The sequence below is a fragment of the Pogona vitticeps genome, chromosome 2 (assembly GCF_051106095.1).
Source record: "Pogona vitticeps strain Pit_001003342236 chromosome 2, PviZW2.1, whole genome shotgun sequence".
NCBI classification, from domain to species: domain Eukaryota; kingdom Metazoa; phylum Chordata; class Lepidosauria; order Squamata; family Agamidae; genus Pogona; species Pogona vitticeps.
In genome coordinates this window covers 258,470,291-258,492,669 of record NC_135784.1, presented here as the reverse complement: position 1 = coordinate 258,492,669, position 22,379 = coordinate 258,470,291, and the positions used below count along the sequence as shown (strand labels likewise).

At 41.0% G+C, this 22,379-nt stretch overlaps 1 protein-coding gene across 5 annotated transcripts in view; it reads right to left on the bottom strand.

Moving 5' to 3' along the window:
- Window positions 1-22,379, bottom strand: part of TMEM232 (transmembrane protein 232) — a 218,430-nt gene that overhangs the window by 111,620 nt on the left and 84,431 nt on the right. For all 5 annotated transcript variants that reach the window (XM_020779999.3, XM_020779996.3, XM_072992470.2 and 2 more), the window contains 2 exons: window positions 19,574-19,697; window positions 18,588-18,807 (listed from right to left, as the gene is read on the bottom strand). In XM_020779999.3, coding sequence (XP_020635658.3) covers window positions 18,588-18,807; window positions 19,574-19,697 — 344 coding nt within the window. The remainder of the gene's footprint in view (window positions 1-18,587; window positions 18,808-19,573; window positions 19,698-22,379) is intronic.

Below are 22,379 nucleotides of genomic sequence, written 5' to 3'. Positions count from 1 at the left end.
ATTGGAGCCTTTTGGAAGCAATGCCAAATTTCTGCAGGTTGCACAGCCAGTATGCATATAACAGGTTGCCAGATTACTTCAATGAACAAACAGAGACAGAGGCACATTTATATCCACAGTATAAGGGTGAGTCACATAAACAAATTGCTAATACAAAGATGCAATCAAGTGCATTTGAAAGACTTCTTGAAAAATTCAAGTAGTGATTTTTAAAACCATATCAGAACAATTTACGGGACCAAGCTGGGATGCTGCTAATTACACAGAAAGAGGAATGCAGAGTGTGAGATATAAAGAAGTTTGAGATACACCTGCTTTGCAGCTCAGCCCACATTAGATTATTAGTCCCAGCTTGTACCAGTAATATAGAGACGACAGCTCTTCCTTTCCACAATAAGAACAGCAAATGAATAGCCCAATATAATATTAACCCATTTAATCATCCTCAAACTCCAAATCCAAGTCTATCTTCTAGCATCTCCGTACGCAGTAGCAATGCAAATGGTCAGAAAAAAAGAGGTTACCTACCTGTAACCATAGTTCTTCAAGTGGTCCTCTGTGAATCCACACAATTGAGTTGTTCTGTGCCTGCACTGAATGTCTCAAAAGATTCTAGAGCTTAAAGACACATGATTAGTAGGATGTTCCTCTATGGAACACATTCTCCGTCCATCCTAGGTCTCCTCAGCTCCTGGTAAGTGTCCGCCGGGCAAGAGAACTATCTAAGATCAAGCGTGACAGACAGAGGGAAGGATGGGTGGGGTGTGTGGATTCATGGAGGACCACTCGAAGAACTATGATTACAAGTAAGTAACCTCTTTTTCTTCTTTGTGGCCTCTGTGAATGCACACAATTGGGTGACTAGCAAGCTCACTTACCCGATGGTGGGATGTCACAGTAAAAAGAATGCCAAGACAGCTCTACCAAAACTAGTGTCACTCCATGCTCTGACATCTAGATGGTAATATCTGATGAAGGCCATCGGAGCAGACCATGTGGCTGCACGGCAGACATGAGGGAGTTCAATCCCACATTGGAAGGCAGTGGACGTTGACAGCGCTCTGGTGGAATGTGCCGCTAAGTGTTCAGGAGGTGGTTTGCCTGATAGCTCATTACATCAAAGATATAGTATGGACAATCCATCTAGAAATAAATTGTGTGGAAGCTGGTGCTCCCTTGTGAGGACAATGAAAACACAGAAAAAGTCTGTTTGATTTTCTGAAGGGCTTGGTCCTGTCAATGTAGAAGGTGAGAGAGTGTTTTACGTCAAGTGAATGGAGCATGTGCTCGAGAGGTGTTGATGGTGATGGAAAGAGAGTTGGTAACATGAGAGGTTGATTAAGATGGAATTCAGATATCACTTTGAGTAAGAAGGAAACATCAAAATACAATGTAACCTTATCCAGGTGGAATTGGAGGGAAGGTCACCACGGTGCAAGGAGGACTGCATTAGACTGGAACTGTCGAAGTCGAATGATAGTCCTCTGTATGAGTGGTAAGGGAGGAAATAAAGTAGATCTGCGTCTCAGTCTATCATGAATGCGTCCCCGATCGAATTCCTGTTGGCACCAGCTTGGGAGCAGTAATGTTGGCATTTGGTATTTGCTCATGAGGCAAAAACATCAATAGTAGGAGTGCCCCAACATGCAGCACAAGAATGAGTAGAGTGTTGTTTCCTGAGGCAAAAAAGGGTATTGATTGTGCCCATTGGTTAGTGGGATTTTGTTGGAACAAATCACGCACTGCTTGAAAGAGCCTGGAGTAGCCATAAAGAGCATGGAGAATAGGAAGGAAAAATGGTGGGGGGGGGGGAGGCAAAATGAGGATAGATAAAAAAAAAACAGAAAGAACTCACAGGGGAATGTTGATTGTAAAACAATGCTTGTCAAAATAAAGTAAGATTGATTAAAATGATTGATTAGAATACTCTGATTGAAAAAATGCTCTATTTCTCCAAAACAGGTCAGAACGACATAGCGGGAAAAAGGAACTGAGGGGATCTACAATGAGCAGAGCATGCACTCCACAGGGGAACATCCCACTACTCATGTGTGTTTAAGCTCTAGAATCTTCAAAGACAACAACCCAATTCCAGCCACAAGGACCAGTGATTACTGTGCACAAAAGACCAGCTAACGGCACCCATCAATCACAGTGACAGATAATCTCTCCCCCTTATCACAACAATACATCCACAACAAAAACACGCTGATCACCATAATCACCCAATCTTCTAAAAAGGACAAAAGCTGTTCCCACAGTTATAAAGCAAAGCAAAGTGTGCTGCTTATATACCGCCCCATAGTGTTTCAAGCACTCTCTGGGCAGTTTACAAGTTAATTATGCAGGCTACACATTGCCCCCCAAGCCAGCTGGGTATTCATTTTACCAACCTCAGAAGGATAGAAGGCTGAGTCAACCTTGAGCCAGCTACCTGGGATTGAACCCCAGGTCGTGAGCACAGTTTTGGCTGCAGTACAGTGGTTTAACCACTGTGCCACGAGGCTCTTCTAAATAAATACTCAACTATCCAACAACCTGCAACAGAGCACAGACAGTGTTCTGACTCCTGTCCTCTGAAGATGCCAGCCACAGAGGTTGGTGAAACATTAGGAAGAACAACCTTCAGAACATGGCCAAAGAGCTTGAAAAACCCACAGCAACCATTCTGTAAAGGTTTCCAGATATGAAGTTCTTCATCCTGAAGTACTTTTCTCCTTTATTTCATCTTGAACATCAGCTACCGTATTTGCCACTGTACAAGGCGACTGGGTGTATTAGACAACCCCCCCTACTCGGAGGCATGTTTTGGGGGCAAGGGCGAAAAGGGAAGGGAAGCAGGCGGCGGCGGAGGAGGAGGGGAAGGAGAAGCAGCTCTCCAGCTGCGTGCGGTCGAGCGGGCTCAGCGGCGTGGGGCAGTGGGCTCTGGTCGCTCAGGCATTGCCGGCTTTGCTTCCTGTCGGGATCTGCAGATGAAGCCTTGTTGTAGGGATCTGCAGATGAAACCTAATTGTCGGGATCTGCAGATGAAACCTTTAGGGATCTGCAGATGAAGCCTAGTTGTAGGGATCTGCAGATGAAGCCTTCCCCCTCCCTTGACCAGCAAGGAGAAAGGAAGAGGCGAGCACTCGAGTGTGTGTTTCAGGGCGGGATCCGGATGAACTAAACAGCATGCTGTGCAACACTGTTCAGTGGGAAATTCCCCCCCTATCCGTCGCCGCACCCCCCTTTTATTGTTCTCTACTACCTTTGCACTAGTTAACCAGTGACCATTCTAAACACAGGCAGGTAATATCCTGAATACACAAGTATGGTAAACAGAGGGGCCGGTAAACAGAGGCACGTAAATCCTAAATACACAAGCAGGGTAAACATCCCTAATACAGAGCAGGGTAAACATAGACAGATAACACCTTAATACACAAGTAAGTTAATACAATTTACCAATTTCCTTTAGGAAAGCTAGCACATTGTATACGTGATTTGCGCGCTTAGCACAATGTCTGCTATTGCCACAGATATATACATTGTAAAAGCATACAATTTCCCCACAGCTTCCCTTCCTCCCTCTGGATCGACTGCCTGCCTGCCCGCCTGCCTTCCTCTCTAGCCGGCACGGCCCCGCGTCACTTACTCAGTGGCGGCGGCAGCGGCGGCACCTCCTTCCTGGCCCATATTAAGTGCACCTGGCGTACAAGACGACCCCCCACTTGGGGGCATGTTTTTGGGGCCAAAAAAGTCATCTTGTACGCAGGCAAATATGGTATATCTTCTTACCTCTTATTTCTTCTTACAAGTAACCAAGTAATATTCTACCCTGAATAAAAGAATGATCTTGCTAGAAAACTAAAACAAGAAAAGTAGACTTTTCTGTCTAATTATCTATAGTACAAAAAGGGATTCAAATTAGAATTTATATGAAGGGCAAAAAGCGATGGGAAACGGTCTTTATCCATTATCACAGAAGGCAAAAAATACATGCCACTGGCAAATCCATGTGCCCAAACCTACATTTGCCAAAGTAATGCATAAAATATGTAACAAGAGACCACATATAGTCCAGTATGTTTGGCAACTCAGTGACATAAATATCGACACTTGAGTTACATAGAAATTATGCTGGTTCACAGTGTTGTGAAATAAGTTACACAACTGTTTTTGCCACATAACTCAAGCCTGTGACAGATTTTACAACATAGGGCAAGGTATCTTGTAAAGTACAAACAGTTGTATAACAGGCATACAAAGCCCCTCAGTCTTCAATACAAAATGTAAGCATAGCCACTCACTGAATATTTAGCTGGAGAAAGATAACTATTATATTTTTCCATGTATAAGATGCCCCCATGTATAAGAGCCCTCCATTTTTTTAAACCCCAAATTTCTTTCTTTGCAAATAAAATGGAGGAGGAAAGCAATTCCTGCTTTCTCCATCCATTTTTGTTACAGAAATCACTTTCCCCCTCCATCTTCTTTGCAAAATGTGGAGGGGGAAAGCTGCTTTTTGTAACAAAAATGTAGGGGGAAAGCAGGAATCGCTTTCCCCCTCCACTTTCTTGCAAAGAAAGAAATTTGGAGTTTAAAAAATGGAGGATTCTTATACATGGGGGCATCTTATACACGGAAAAATACAATAGCTATCTTTCTCCAGCTAAATATTCAGTGAGTGGCAATGCTTACATTTGTTTTTAAAGAAGATAAGGGAAGCTAGTCTACAAGACCTGAGCAAGGTTGCTTAGGACAGGACATTTTGGAGGTCACATATTCATAAGGTCACCATAAGTTGGAGGTTACTTGACAGCATGGAACAACAACAGCCACCACCAGATCAGGAGATTTAAAGCAGTGAGTCTTCCTTGCATTACTGCTAACACATTAATTCCCAATGCCCTGACAACTGTAAAAGGGAGACTGGAAGAAGACAACATCCTCTCCACCAGAAGTAGCCTCAAACCAGACCAGATATGTCTGCTCCTGGACCTGTCTGAGCATCACTTACTTCACCTACAGAGGTGACTTTTACAGACCGAAACATTGCTATACCATGAGATCTCTTGTGTCACCCATTGTTGCCAATTTATAGATGGAAGAAGTGGAAAAGAGGACACTAAACACCTTCCAGGGGGATGACAAAGTTGGTCCAGGATGTGGACAACACCTGGGTGACGTTCAAGATTGAAGTAGTACAGGCCTTTACAGACTACATAAACGCATTGGACCCAAATATCAAGTTCACCAGGGAAAACACCAAAGACAACCAGCTGGCTTTTCTGGACTGTGCAGTCATCATAGGATCCAGCAGCAGCTTGGGAATAGAAATCTACAGAAAACCTACACACACTGATCAATACCTGCAGTTTGACTCTCATCGCCCATTGCAACACAAACTAGGGGTCAACAGGACGCTAAACCACAGAGCAAGAAACATCCCCACCTCCAGAAAAGCCAAGAAGAAGGAAGACAGACATCTGAAGACAGCCCTTAAAGCCTATGGATATCCAAAATGGGCCTTTAACAAGGCGACGTCCCAACCCTGCAGGACAATGGAACAGTCTGAGACCCAGAGCCGGTAGAAGATCCTGGTCATAACTTACATGGCAGGTGTGTCTGAAAAGCTCAAAAGGATTTTTGGTAAATACCACATACCTGTGCACTTCAAACCCACAAACACACTAAGGCAGAGAGTCGTCCACCCAAAAGACCAGACACCAAAACACATCACAAGCAATATAGTATATGCAGTCCAATGCAAAGAGGAGTGTTCAGAACTTTATATTGGAGAAACCAAACAGCCACTAAACAGGAGAATGGCCCAGCACAGGAGGGGCAATGGCTCAGGACCACAATCAGCAGTGTTCCTTCATTTGAAGGACAAAGGATACTCATTTGATGACCAAGATGTACTCATTTGGACCAAGAAGATAGGTGATTTGGGAGAGGGATCAGGGATGCCATGCATGTGCATATAGAAAATCACTCACTCAACAGGGGTGGAGGCCTTAGATAAAATCTGTCTCCCATTTATTATGCTGCCGACCACACACACCAGAAAGACCGCTGTTAGCTACTATTAGCAACCCTCGACAATAGGTGGAAAAGAACTGCAGAAGTGGAATTTTCAGTCACTCCCAGTCCTTTGTCCTTCTAACAAGCCTATTCAGACCAGGGGGAAGTGAAATTAATGTGAAGGATATATCAGGGGTCTCCTACCAACTCTCCTCAGACTGTAGAAGCTACTTGGATGAGTAGCAAAACATTTCAGCCTAATAAGGAAGAAATCCAGTTGCCCTAACTCAACTTCCAGATAATCTCACCTGGATGACTGAGAATCTTCACAGATATATCAATCAACAAAGTATGCTGACATAACTTCTCTCCTTCTTCCTTCCCTTTTTACTTTAATTTGACAAGCAGGTAGATGGGTTGCTCAGCTTCCCCCAATTAAAAAAAAAAAGGTAATGGAGAGGAAGAGAGACATGGAGAGGTGTCTCATCGGGGGTCATATGGATATCAAACTTAACAATTTGAAAGCATATCCCACTAAATCCTGGGCTCTTTGGGAACCAAGCAAGAAAGGTGGGGACAGAACAAATGCTCTATCTGACACTATTGGTCACCTGCAGATAAATGGATTCCCCACTCTGCATCCTCTCTAATTTAGAAATACAGGCTTTTGCGCTTGCTTACTGTTCATGAGAAGTGCCATGTCTTTTAAGATACTCTTTGGCTTCCCTGTCCCACATGATTTTTTATAAAGATACTCGTTGCAAGGCTCTCTTCTGCTTTGCTTTACATGGTGTACTGGCAACTATCAAACATGTTGCTTCAAATATATTGAAAGAAATATGTCCCTGACAGCTCAGCACCTGGAATAGGCTAGTAGTGGAGGGTGGGGTGTAAAAAGCCTCTGCAACAAAAGCTCCTTAAAAAGAACTGAAATTAATGAGGAAGGGCCCATTAAATATTCAGAGAACCTGAAAAGAAAAACGCTTCTTTTCATATTCTAATTCTTCCCCTTCTCTTCTCTGTCATTCTTCTCCTTACTAATTAAGTAATCACCCAGAATCAAAAACATACTATGCTTTACCTATCCCATGATCTCCAGGATACGGAAGGTACTATATACGTTTTTACACAAACAGGATTATTTTCACATACCAACCCATTTTAAAATTTAAAAGGATGAAATACAACACTTGGTTTCTGCATCTCAACTAGCAAAATGCACAAGGCATATATGACCTCTAAAGGGGTTAACAACCTTGCAAAATGCTATGTGTATTGCACCAGAGTTGGCATGGTTACATTCAATATATTTTCCTACACACCATACAGCTAACCATGTGTAAGGCCAGCCTTTTTTCTTAATGATTCTTTTTTCATTTTCTTTCTTTCTTTCTTTCTTTTCTTTTCTTTTTTTGCTCTACCAGCAGAGGTGTGTTCTTTTTAAGTGATTCAATTTGCATCACTTCCTGGTGTCTGTGATTTATGCACAGGCATAAAATAGCCATAGCTGGCATGTCCTAGAGTGGTATCTATTTTATTTTTATTTATTTAAATTATAAAGGTCTCTGGGTGGCTTGCAACAATTAAAATACAGTAAAAAAAGATAAAACAATTAAAATACAATTAAAATATATACCCTAAAAATTGCCATCAGGATCCACAGTTGATATTATTTCCATTGAATGCAATGTCTCCAGTGGGAACACACACCTCCCTCCAAGAAAGCTCTCTGGTCTGTCCTCCAAAAAAGTGTTTTGTTTTGTTTTTGTTTGTTTGTTTGTATGATTGCTTACATCACATAATTACTGCAGTTCTGGGTTACAACCGTTTTGCTCCTTTGTTAGTTTCCCTTGTGTTCATTCCACTGATCACTTCGCTTAATGACAGCAATGACATGGCATTCGTCCTTATTCAAATGAGAAATGTATTTATTTATTTACAATATTTTACCCTGCTTCTCTCCTTAAAAAAGGCGATAGTCCGCTTACATCATTAAAAGACAACATAAAAGCTAAAAATGGTAAGTATACAAACACTGAAAAGGATCAAACAAATGCCACACTAAAAAAACAGTAAAAGAAAACACATTCAAAGCAGTAAGGCACAACCATCCATTTAAAAAACCCACTCAGGCAGCTAGTCGTTAAAGAAAAGCCTACCTGAAGAGAAAGGTCTTTTGCTTGCTTGCAAAAGGACAGCAGAGTTGGACCAGCCTGGCCTCCTGTGGGAGGGAGTTCCAAGGTCTGGGAGCAGCAACAGAGAAGGCCCTCTCCTGGGTCCCCACTAGACGCACCTGTGAAGGTGGTGGGACCATGAGAAAGGCTTCCCCTGATGATCTTAACATCCAAGCAGGCTCTTAAAGGGAAATGTGGTCCTTGAGATAGCTTGGGCCCAAGCCATTTAGGGCTACATAAATTAGAATCAGTATTCTGAATTGTGCCTAGAAATGGATTGGCAGTCAGTGGAGCTGCTGTAACAGTCTGTGGTGTGTCTTGAGAAAAATGAGACTTTGTAGGGATGTTGTACAAAGCTGGCCAGTTTGCTAACATTGTCCTTGATTTCTGCATGAGAAAGCATCCTTTGAAGTGAACATAACTGTTGAACTTTCACTACAGACTGGAGTTGCCTCTGAAGACATTTTGGAAACTTCAGCTAGTTCAAACTGCAGCTGCTAGACTGCTGACTGAAGCCAATTACAGGGAGCATATACTCGCCTGGTACAGTCTGTTTCCGAATCAAAGTACTGGTTATGATCTATAAAGCCCTAAACAGATTGAGTCCAGAACAGATGAAGGACCATAACTCCCCATATGAGTCTTTCTTCCACTTAAGTTCTTCAGAGGAGGCCCCTTCTCTAAGTTTTGTTGTCCTCACAGGTACACTGACAGGGACAAGAGCCTTCTCTATAGCTGCTCTCAGATTGCAGAATGTTATCCCTCTGGAGATTAGGTCGGGAAGGCCCCTGTATCTGTGAGAAGAGAACCCATGATTTCATTTTTCTGCAGTTTACTGAAGCCCTATATACAACATAGAAGAACCCCCTCCTTGTGCTTTTGTCCCACTGCTTTGTATGTCATATATATAGGATTCATATATCCATGATTTCAGATATCCACAGTAGATTGTGGAACCAATCCCCCACGGATACGGTAGGTCCTCCTGTATAGACAAATGGGGAATGTTGATCACATCATAACAGAAAGATATGTCATCTTCTATAGTAGTTAGGTGTAACACTTTTATCTCCTTAAGTATTTTTTGACATCTAGCTTTAATTCGTTATTTATAAAAACAGAAAGGCAATAAGTTACTAGATGGTAAAACAGAATTTAGGAGATATTTAATAGTACCTCATGTGACTCAACAAAAACAGTATAACTTGATCAGAGTATTCATGGGCGAAAACTGGCTCTAGTTATTTTAGGTTTCCTATTTACACAAGTGATTTAAATATACTGAGCATAATACATTCAATGCATCTAACAGTTGTGCCTAAGATTATTATAACATTCTAAATTCAGATTTAATGAGTTCATTTTATCTGAATAGCTTTCAAAAATTACAAAAAGAATTGGGAATCATAGCTACATTTTATGTCTTGATTGTGATCTCTCTTTCTCTCTCTCTCTCTCTCTCACACACACACACACATACACACTGACACTCACACTCACACACACACATACACACCATACATGTGCAAAGATATTGACATAAATACATCAGAAAAATCATGACGCCAGACTTTAATAACCTCTCCACAGGAGCCCTGATGTTGTTGCTATGATTGATGAGACAGTAAAAATGGATGAGAGAGCTGTCATCTTAGTAAAATTTGAAAACTGAACTCTTCAATGTAGTGGCGAGACAAGGATAGGGAAGGGGATTGGATGATGAAAATTCTGACAGGTTATATTTCTGTTTCCAAACATACATTTGTGTGATAATTGGTAAACAGACACAAAGGGTGAGGGAGGGGATCTATAGGGAGCAGTGAGCCATAGCCATGGTGTCCTGAGCTGTGAACTTGCCAGAACCAATTAGTGAATTAAGGTCAGGACCAATGGATAATTGGCTAGGAGATGGTTAGGGGAAATTAAGAACATACTAGTAAGTCAGTTACTCTTGGTTATAAATCACTCATTAGCACAGACTGAGGGCTTTTTGCAAGATTTACATGTGTGGCATTGTGCAGGTAAGATGTGAATGGATACTCCCACTAGGAATCAGTAACCATTTTCACGAATTATCTCAAGACTGGAAACACTCCCTTTCTGAGTGGAGTAGCTATATTAGTCTATCGCTGCAAAAAGGGTGTTGTGGCAACTTGAGCGTTTGCTTGGCTTAAGCTTTTCCTAATTACAGTTCACTTATTCAGATGCATCTGCTACTTTATTGGATGACAACTTCCAGATTTCCCTCTGCCAACACGGTTAGCTCTGATCCTTTTTTCTAAAATAATGGCACAAGTTGTACTGAACAACAGGACGGTACCTGCCATTCCACAAAACCAGTTCTGTATTTCTGTCTTAATTCACTTCTGAAGCATCATATTCTTTTCTCTCTCCCAGACAGTAGCCTGAACCAATTTAGTCAATTGTGCCTCTCCAACTCTTTCATAGCAGTAGAAATGAAATTGACCAAGTTAATCTTCAGCTATTTGAAAGGCCCTTTAGGACCAAAAACATTTTTATAGAGATATATACAGCCCTCTGCAAGTTAAAAAGTGGTTATAGGGGTGTGCAGCTGGATGGCCTTCCTCCTGAAAAAAAAGTCAAAGCTAACTTTTCCACAGCATTACATTTTTCAACTCATCTTCTAACACAGGGGTTCCCAACACCCAGTCCGCAGCCCGGCGCTGGTCCTTGGGCTTCCTTGAACTGGGCCGTGGACACGGATCTCTGCCCCCCCGCATGCATGCATATGCGTGCAAGCGCGACACACGCACACGCAAGTGCAACACACCCAACCTGCAAGCGCAACACACCCACCCGCAAGCGCAACACACCCCTCCGCAAGCACAACACACCCCTCCGCAAGCGCGGGGTGCCCCCGCACACAGGGCCCGCATCCCCCAACTAGTCTGTAATCCCAAAAAGGTTGGGGACCGCTGTTCTAAGGTGTAGGCAGAGTACATTTACCACCATTGAAGAACATTCAGTGGCACCATTCAGTGAAAACAATCAAGTAGAAATATTTTGCTGGTATGTTTGGATAAATACCCAAACTCTTCTATCCCACAGTAAATCTCCTGACTTAGCTTCCTTCCTGCTTCCTGCTTCAAAAAGATAAGAACTGTCTGTTTATCGAGGTCAGATACACTGATAAGAAGTCAATTTGGGGGTATATTTTTAATGTCTGAAAATGGTGATGGTGAACCTTTTAAGAAGCAGCTTTCAAAACCAAATATGCAGATATTTGTCTTTGCTTCTATGACAGATGTCATTGATAGTGATATGTGGGAAGATCATTTAAAGATGCTTATGACTATTATTAGAGGGAAAGGGAAGGAGGTTAATAATAGGCTTTTTGTCTGGTATAGCACATGTTAAGATGCAGAGAAAAAGGATGAAAGTTCATTTCGGATTTGACAGGGAGATCAAGGCCCCATTACCTTACCAAAAGAAAAGAGAGGAAAATTGAGAGAGAAGGAGACAAAGCAGGGAATGAGAAACAGGCTATACCAAGACTTTTGGCTGGATTCTCTAGGGATTGTATGAATTCAAACAAAATTTTGAAAAGAATTAACAAATAATAGTACATTCTTTCTTTTTGCCCTAAATGAAATATAGTACATATAGCTAATTGAGTGCTCTGGTGCAGTATTTATGAGAACACTCATTTGAATCACTTTTCACTTTATAAAGTTTATTTTACCAACCAACTAATAAAAATTGGCCCAAGACATAGTCAAGAAACAAATGAGATTTGATCTGTTTTTCCACATTGAGCTAGAAACAATTGTTCCACTTATTTCAGGAAATCCTGGCTTCAGGGGTAAAGTATACATTGTTGTTGTTTTAACTGTATTTTAAGAATTTATCTGCCATCTTCATGGTGTCCCAAATGAAGAGGTCCATGACTAGAACTTCCAATATTTTCTTTATAGAATGAAAGGCAGCTGAAAGAGGCTGCCAATTTGACTGAAGCAATGATTCTCATGCCTGCACCGTGGTCTGAAAATTCTGCCCTGTCAGAAGAGTGAAAAAACTGCCTGAGGACTCAATTGATTTCGATTCTGCTGCCCCACCTTCCTTCTTAGAATGCAACTAGGGCCTTGATACATGAGACCAATTTCTTATTTAGAAGTAGGGCCCATAGATGGAAGATCTGCTGTTATCAAATGAGTTCAACATCTTTGGAATTGATTGGGCTTTGGATTTCACCTGGACACAATGCTGCCTCCATTCCTGGGGCAATACTAGCATATGAAACTAAGAGCTGAGAACAAACAGGGTACACTGGTTTCCGGGCAAGCCCTGGGATCGGCACCTTCGGAGGTCTCAAAGGGCCTTTCCCCCGACATTGGAGGAAACCATTTGAGACCTCCAAAGCCAAAAAGGCAGGGAGAAAGGGTGGGAAATTGGAATTTCCGGCCCTTTCCCCCTGTTTTTTTGCCTTCTGAAATGCTGGAATGGCCTAATTCCATTCCCATGCATTTCAATGGGAAATGGTACTTCGACTTACAAACTTTTTGACGTACGAATGTCGCTCCAATATGGATTAAGTTCATAAGTCGAGATACCACTGTACTGATTATACTTTTCATGTTTACAAGACACATAGATATTGTGTTTGTCCAACGAATTTCCATTACTCACTATTTGCATATAACCAGAGTATGTCTTAAGAGATGCCAGGATATTTGCACTTAGGAGAAATGGTGGCAGGCTACACTGTGCCTCCTAATTACTTTGTTAAATCACACACTGCAGAGCTCACTGGAAAAAATGATCTTGACTTTAGCACATACTATTTAGCACCATTTTTTGTTAGAATGGCCGTGTTTCTGTCCAAGGATACGTGCTTAAGTTGTTCCTGGAAAAGTTAGGTGAAATCTGAAGGGTTCTTTCTCTCTTAATTGAAAAAATTAGGATGTGATCAAATGGGGAAATAGATTGCAATCAGGAACACATGTGGAGAAGTCCAGTGCAATCTATTGCCTGATATCATTGCATGATGTAAAGCAAAATAAGTTCCAGCCTGATCCCAACCAATGCCCAAGCTGGACCTTTTTAGTCCATCTATATGGCTTATATGTTTTGGAGGCAATCTGGGGCAATTCTCCAGGAGATAGAATGGTCAGTTTTGAGGTGATTGTTCCTGTTAAAGTGACTCTTTCCAGTGTGATCAGATATGCACCTTTGCAGCTGTCTGTTTGTACCCTTAATTCTCCCTTTCCCTTTTGAACCTAGAAGCCTCTTCTCAGTCTTCTCTGGCAGCACTCCTCCTCAACCCTGCCTCTTCCACAAATGTCTGGCTTAACACTTCCATCCATATTTCTACTTGGAAAAAAAAAACAAATGCTTTAAAATACTCCTGCATTTAACTATCGCCATCCTAAGTTACACTTGGCTCTCTCATTCCTCCTCTTCGTTATTCTACTTTTCTTTTCTTTTCCTTCCCCTTCCTCTTTTTTTTTTCATTGTCAAAACAGTATGCAAGCTCCTGGGATGAGGAACTAGCTTCTCCTTTTGACTGGTGTGTGTGGATATTTTACTCAGCAAAGCAGCACATATACAGTGGTGCCTCGCTTAACGAGTGCCTCGCTGAGCGATGAAATCGCTTAACGAGGCACTCTGGGCCATTGCTGGAGCATTCGCTCAGCGATGGCCCCTATGGGGTTTTTTCGCTTTGCGAAGATCGCTAAGCGATTCGCTTAGCGATCTTCGCATAACGAAGCCGGGGAGAACAGCTGATCGGCGGTTCCAAAATGGCCGCCGGAAGGTCAGCGCCGCATTTTCGCGCCCTGCCCTCGCTTAACGAGGGCGCGAAAATGGCGGCGCTATGAAGAAACATCGCTGAACGGTGAGTTTTCAAGCCATAGGAACTATGGCTTTTTTTATTCCGTTTAGCGATGTTTCGCTATAGCGAAGGTTAATCCGGAACGGATTAACCTCGCTATGCGAGGCACCACTGTACTAAGGATGCTAAATAAATGTCTAAAGTTCCTCTACACAAAAGCAAGGCAAAGGAGCAATTTTCTTTGAAGACTTCACATACAGAGACAAATATTCCACTTGTTGATCAGCATTTCTGCATAGCAAAAAGCTCGGAAGAACATTTAAAATTCCAGGAGCATCCCACAAGTGTGCTGACATGCAATTACATGAAGGGCCTCAAGCTATGAGCACTGAAGTATGCAAAACCTGCCTAAAGCCAGCCAGTTATTAAGAGAGCTACGGGAAACCTCACCTTGTATTCATGACAGAATCAGATTTCAAGGACCCTTAAGGAAACAAACACCACCACTTAACATGGCCACCATATTGCTTCCTCTTATTTGACAGAATATTACAAAAATGTTCAGAGAGGTTTTCAGCATGTCCTCATTACATTTCCATTGGCCATTATGCTTTTAAGCGCTTACAGCATCTCTTTAAACAATAGGAAATATTCATTTGAACAATATAAAAGAACAAACATATCACTGCATTTTAATAATGAACATGTCAGTATTGCCTAATCATTGATTGAGCCAAATTTTGACTCCCATATATCACTGCACATCATATTGTAGTAAACCCAGGCAAAACCTTGTAATTTTCAAAGTTATTTTGCAACATGCACATTTTCATTTTGCTTGCTGACATCTGATATTATTTTTAGCTTCAAGGTTTTTTTAAAAAAAGCCAAATGCCAGTATTTCTTATGTCTTAACAATGAAAATAAGGATAAGAATCACCTGATGTGATCATTTGGCTTCGAAACCATAGATGCTAAGGAACCTGCTTTAGTTGTCATATCCCATCAGGACTTTCAAACCATCATGGTTTCTTTATCTATGCAGTCAATATCACATTGATTGTTCAATAGATAGTGGTCTAGACTTTTTAAGTTTTCTATATTTTGAAAGCTATTGTGAGCTTGTTCTTCTTTGAAGCTTCTTTAAATGATACATTTTATGAACCAATCCTGGCTGACTGTGTAGCAACCTGAAGTTTTCAGTGTTTTTGCAGTCATCTCTCTATATAGCACATCGCAATAATCCCTATGGGAGTTTACCAGAGCATGTATACTACTCAAGGCTCTCTTGGTCTAGGTACAGTCATATGTGATACAGTACATGAATCAGAGGTGCTTTTTTAAAAAGCATCCCATGCCACTAAACTATGGACAAGGAACTTAATCATGTCCAGGAGCTAATTTTCTTCCCTGGGATCATCTGGAGGCCCTCTACAGACCACCCAAAACTCAAAAGAAAACAAAAGAAACCAGAAATACACTTTCAGTTTTGGAAATGGGTAAAAAGCAAACTCTTGAAGTTTTCCAGATGTGGCAGTTCACCTTTTTTTCTTCAGAAAAAGAAAGGACCAAGAAAGACTTAAGAGCCACATGCAACCCCATCCCTGCTATCCCATAGGGTTGTGCCTTTTAAAAAAAATTCCAGTTCCCAGAGTTCTCCAAGAATTCCCCATGCAGAATTCTGGCAGGTCCAACCCATAGCAGATACCTACAAGCATCTCTATTTCACTCACCTGGACTGAGATCTACCTCAGGCTTTGATTCCTGTTAAAAAAGAAACTACTCCAGTGCTTCCTGGGAAGCCTAGGTCTTTGTGGAAACTGTAATCTTGCTGCCCATTAAGCTGCACAGAAGGATCCTCTTAAAGAACCACCCCAGAAGTAGGCCTCAGTCCAGAAGAGTGAAATTTAGATGTCTGCCTGTGGGCTGTAACACCCAACGTTCTGTCTTAGAAATTCTTGGAAAATTTGAGAAGTTAAAAGTCCCAACCCCCAACCCCAGAATGTCACATCCTTACTGCCTAACCCTAACATTAAATCTTTCTAATAACCTACAAAACTATTCCTTTAGGATAGGCAGAAGATGATCCTTTGCTCCTCCCCAAAGATTCCAAATATTGAGTTCAGAAAGTCTCCTTGTTTCATCTAGGGAATGACGGGGCCAATCTTGCTAAATTTTGAGGAACCCCCAACGTGTTATTTGTTTGCTTGCTTACTTTTAAAGCTAACAGACGGCGCTTTTTTGATTTAAAAAAACTGTAAGGGAAAAATTGGGGGTAGTGGTTGTGAGGAACAGGTGTGGCCCACCATGGTCCCAACCTCTTGCATATCTCAAGATGACTCACCCTTGCCTTAGAGAACTATGACACCCTCATCCAAAACCAAGTTGTAATGTATCGATCCTGATTCTATCTATTACCAGTACTGGTTTAACTATTTCAAACCGCATATATTGCAAAAAAAAAAAAAAATGAAATGTAGAGCAGCTGACAACTACATACCTGTGACATTTTAACCTGCATTGATGAATAACCTCTCTCATTGGTTTTATGCTAATGTTACAAAACAAAGGAGATAAAACAGAACTCTGAAAAATTACCTAGTATGGCCAACATGAAACAGAACTAGAGATGGGGTATTCATATTTGTATACAAATACACTCACGTGTCCAGTGGCAGTAGCAACCTTGCTCATCCTTCCAATTGCTCCCGCAGCTCCATTCTCTTCTTGCTCACCTGGCCACTCCAGGCAGTGGGAGGGAGGATGGGTCTCCCTGCATGGCTGCTGAGCTGCTAGCTGAGCAGGAAGAGAGCGGCGCTCTGAGAGCAATTAGAAGGATGAACGAGGCGGATGAGCGAGGCTGCTGCTGCCGAAGGATGCGTGAGTGGCTGGCCCCTCATTAAGTCCAGCTGCACATGGATATTCGTATTTGTATACGAATACCCCCATCTCTAAACAGAACAATATTTCCCCAAGTACCAGTTTTTGTTACAAATCCAGGTCTGAAACTAGTTTGAAATGGATCTAGAAATCAGTTTAATCCAAGAGTGCCTGGGGCTGCCAGTAATCACACCATCAAGCACTTTGCCTTTTGGCCAGCATCCGAAGGGGCCCTGGATTCTCACAGCAAAGTGCATTCATGTGAGAGATAGCTACAGGGTAAGGGAGAGGGGGTATCATCTCCTTCTGGGGCAAGAAACGTTGGCTGAAATGCAGTCAGTCCTTGCAATGTCTTCCTAAGCATTACAAGATGTCACAGAAAAGTCATCTTGTGATGGCTGGGATATATATCTGGAAGCCTGGTCTTCAGTCATCGTTGGAACTAGATAAAAAATCATCACCATGCTTGTTGATGACATTTAAATAACCTGAGAACACAAATAGACTCACATTTTAGAGGCAACAACATAAAACTCTCTCATGAATAGTATTCTGGCCTCATGAATGTAGCTGTTGGGATTCCAGTTCTCATTCCCAGGTAACTGGAGGAAGTATAAATGAGCTAGCTTTTTTCCCATTGACAAGCAGAATATCTTTAAGCATAAGGAGAGCTCCACAAAGCAGACACAGTTTCCAGAACCAGCAACAGTATTTGGGACCTGCTCTTCTCTTAGGTCTAAGGCCTTAAAAAGCAACTGGATAGCCAGAACATTTCCATGAACATAAACTATATAATCAAACAGCTCTCTGGTCTGATCCAGGAGCATTCTTCATATGCTTTACTTAGATGTGTCTTTTTAAAAGCCAATTTAACTTTGTGTGGTGAGATTAAGCATCTTCTGAAATTTTTCTTCTTGTTACCTAATTATGAAAATACTCAAACTTTTTCTTTGCCTGGTGGTGCCTGATAATGTAACCCTAGTTCCTGCTCAAGTTGAAATTTACTAAGCCTGTGCCTGCGTCAATGGCACATGTTTTCTGTTCTCTCATTTTTAATATCATTCTTCAATGCATTTTAAGACTTGGTTCATTAATTAGTAGTGTCAGTGCTCTTACAGACAATAGAATGGCTGGTAATTTTGTGCCTTTAGTGCAAAGCATGTGTGTTTCGAAATAAGCCTCACTAATTAACTAGCAAATATGTTTAGGATCGTAATGTTAGTTTCAGAGAAAGTCACCAATATCTGTTGAAATTTTCTGAAGGAGGAATTTGCCATAATAAAATATGGAGAAGACTAGATAATTTTTTCAGTACAGATGCAGTAAGAAACACACAGCTTCACTGAAGCTCTCTCTGTGTGTATGGATGGACAGACTATAAAACACAAGGCAGATAGGAAAAATTGTGCTTTCAAAATACAGTGGACCCTTGACTTACAGACGGCTTGACTTACAGACTTTTTGAGTTACAGACTTCTCTGGCCACAAAATTTAGGTTTGACTTGCAGACTGAGATTTGACTTACAGACCAGAAAAAAACCAAAATGGAACAAAAACGGCCTGTTACGGGATTAATCGGTTTTCAATGCACTGTAGGTCAATGGAGACTTGACTTACAGACTTTTTGACTTGAGAACCGCCTTCCAATACAGATTAAGTTCTCAAGTCAAGACCCCACTGTACCGTATATTCCATGTCTACAAATAAACATGTGGAAAGAAATTTTGTTTACTTACAGTCATTGGATAAAGGATAGTAGCACAAAAGATCAAGAAAACTTGCTCCTTTTAATTCTTTATCATCTTTGAGTTCCGTAACACAGGCACAGAATCCAAGAAAAGCAGTTTTTTGCAAATCTGCATTAATGCTATGCAAACAGATTTCTCGGAGTATATTTGTATATATGTATACTATTTCCCAGCACCAACAGGAAATGTTTTCCTTGCTATTCTTTTCCTATAGGAAGAAAGATAACATTTAGTTGCCTATGTACCAAGTCAATGGGAAGATCACATTTCCAAGAAAAGAACTGTTTATCAGGAAATGAGGTTGAGAATCAACCTCAGCAGAGCACAGCATGTAGCAGGAGGAGTCCCCAAACACAGCATGCTTGGCTTACCATGTTTTGAGGAAAGTGAAGTAATAAACATTACCATCTAAAAAAAGAGTGGAGTCAAAGCAGAAGAGCAGTAAGTTCAGTATTTCAAACAAACTGAATTACAGATTGTTGGTACCCAATTGTTTATTTAAACAATTATTACACGGTAAGCAGATTCACACACTCTTTCTGCTCTGTTTGGTGGGGCTTATTTCCAAGTGAGAGCAACATCCCCCCCCAAAAAATACTCTTATAGTATTTACCTGGAAGCAAGGGTGTCCCAAGGACTGCCCCATTCCAGTCCTTGGGACACCCTTGCTTCCAGGTAAATACTATAAGAACAAACGATTTGCTCAGTTGAGCAAAATATTGTCCCTCGGACACTTATAAGATTTGGGGCTGCAGAAGATATTTGGGATATAAATTAAACACATACATGCATACATTCCAAATTTATTCAGTGGAAATAACCAGTCTGTTTCTTCTGTATTCCAGTTTGCAGTACTAAGATCAACATAAACTCCAGGGACAAATAGTAAAGAAAATAAATGGTTTGTTTTTATCTAATTTAGTGTTTTCAACGAGCACATTTCCTTCCCACATCTAAATTAGTCTGGCTGTTACCTGCTTCGGAAGAGGCACAGAGCTTGCAATAAAATCTCTCACTAGGTCCATTAAAACATTCAAGCAGGACATGTTTAATTTGGCTGTCTCTCCAAGGACCATCAAGCTCAATATTGATTCCAACCTAAATATTTAGGACAGAAAGGGCACATGTTCATATGTGTATGGGTGTGACTGTGTGTGTATTCAAATTGACATTTATATAGCCATTTAGAAGCGATTCATTTCAACATTTATGCCATCTTCAGGTATTCCAAAACCTGGATGAGATAAACATGCGAGAAGGTGAGGCAGGGTAGTTTTGCTCTCTCTCTTCTAATTTTTGTCACTTCACATATAAAGGGCAACCTTAGAAGAACAAGTCCTCCTCTAGGCATGAAAATTCTCCACAGAATCAATCAGGAAAAGTGGTTTTCACTACATGGTAAAACCTGAGGGTCAGACTACACACAGCAGACAGCATGTGTCAGATATGTGAATTTCTTAAGTGCTTGAAAGATGCCTATCTGTCATAGAACTAGCTTTCTACCCCACCACCACCTTGTCTTGCAAATTTATTGACTCATCACAAGCTTGGTCTTCAAGTCTGAATCCTAGGCACACAGCATGGTGGAACTGTACCCTCTAACTATCTGTAAAATCTGATTTGACCCCCAGTCAATAAACGGTAAGCATACCCTGACTCAAGGTAAATAAGGCAAGTCATCTTCAACAGCTACATGGCCGGCACAGTATGGTCCTCTCTATGCTGGGAATAGCTGTTCTATTTGAGTTTGGGCTACTGCGCAGTCATGAACATTTTATTCAGTTCACTTTTTGATGAGAACTTATCAATACAAACAACCTTCTTCAAAAACAGGGTGGAGAGAATATTGGTTTTTTTAGAAGTCTGTCTTGAATGTGACAGAAATCGAAACTGATATATTTTATCCACCCCTACTATTCACACAGTGGTTGAAATCCCATTGCATAGCAAAGTAAGTGACAGTAGTGTGAGTGAGCCAAGATGAAACCTTATTTTAACAAGCAATATTATGCTTTGTTCTTTTATGCTTTATGCTTTATTCATAGTTAATGCTTGATGTATATTTTCTATGATAGATTTTTCTGTAATGAGTTTTAAGCACTGTATGGGTTATGTAGTCTGTAATCAAAATACCTTGTAAACTTTGTAACAGAACTTGTGTAACTTTCCATGCTATAAGATTACATTTCCTGCCCTTGTAGTCTTAGAACATCTTCCCACATTTCTGCACCACAATTACCTTGATTCTTGTCAGACCAGCAATAAGAGAAATCAACATTATAATGAGATAAGAGGGAAAAGGAAAATATTTCTTCAGACATTCAGGCAATATTTTTGCACACCCTGGGTACATTCTGACTTTAGGTCAAGGGAACACGGGGGCACAATGCATATTTACACATAACCAATGCTTGGAGTTAATTGGCACTGTTAATCCAATTAGAAGCAGGATCCAAACTTGGGGTTCAGGGAACCAATAAGGGAATGTTTTGCTTTATTGCTTTTTGTGTAAAACCCTATAAAATGCCTATGCAATTTCTAATCGGGACTCTTCTCTGCTTTTAAGATGAAGAGTCCAGCTGTACTTCTTTAATAAATTGGCTTCAGTATCAGCTGTGTGTGTCTTAGCCTGTTGTTCTTGCCGGAGATTCCGAACATTAATTTCAAAGGTAACAGTAGCATAGGTCCATTAAGTGATTGAGGATTTGGTGACTCAACTCCATAAATTCCACTGATTCAGCAGGGCCTACTCTAGTTGTGAGTTATTTTTGCACAGTAAAATTCCTCTAGATTAGGCCCAATTGAATCAGAGGAACTTACAGATTTCAGCCATTAAAAGATGTAAAACAGTAGTTGGGGTAGCCCCAGTCTTTCCCAGTTAACAGCTTGAGCACAGGTAAATAGCAATCCACATATAATGAGACTTTCATGCAGGGTGAAGTTGCTAGCTAGAAAAGCAATAGCTGTGATATCTCAATGAGAAAAGACAACATCTGGAGAACACACTTAAGAAACTCAATTTTACTGGACAGCTTAAATTCAAGCGTCTTTTTTACTCTACACCTTTTAGTATTATCAAGGAATCTCATTGTTAGTATTTTACCAAACCACTAAAATAGATCAGATTTCCACTCAAACAAACAGAAACATTCCTTCATTCACCAGCATCCAGAGGCTCTATTTAACTCTGATATTGTTCATGAATTAAGATTTGAATGCTAGGACATTGCTGTATCTCAACCATTTGTTTCTTTCCCCAGAAAGTTAAAAAGCTGGCCATGAGCATGACTTTAACGCTGTAATTGAAAAAACTGTCAGGAGGCAACAATTCAAGTTTATATCAGGGAAGGGGGACCTCTAGTCTGCAGGCCTAATCTGGTGCACAATTAATGCAAACTACCCTATGAATGGTCCAGGTATTCTCTCCACAAAGCCCTGTCTCTTGTTTATTCCTCATCACCCTATTCATCTTCTGAACTGGGAAAGGGTTAGGGTTGGTAATTTCCAACCAAATGCAAAAGAATGATAGGGATCCTCCACCAATACCACTTGGGAAGGCCAGTGACCTATGGAAGAATCCTGGTTATCTTTGATCAGAGATCATAGAAAGAAGCTTTGCTTGCCTTGTGCTGTCCCTGGTAGAAAGCACAAGGCAGGTGAAGTTTATTTTATTTATTTATTTATTTATTTATTTAATTTATACCCCGCCTATCTGGCCCACCGGACCACTCTAGGCGGCTTCCAAATAAAAAATCAAATAATAAAACATAGACAAATACA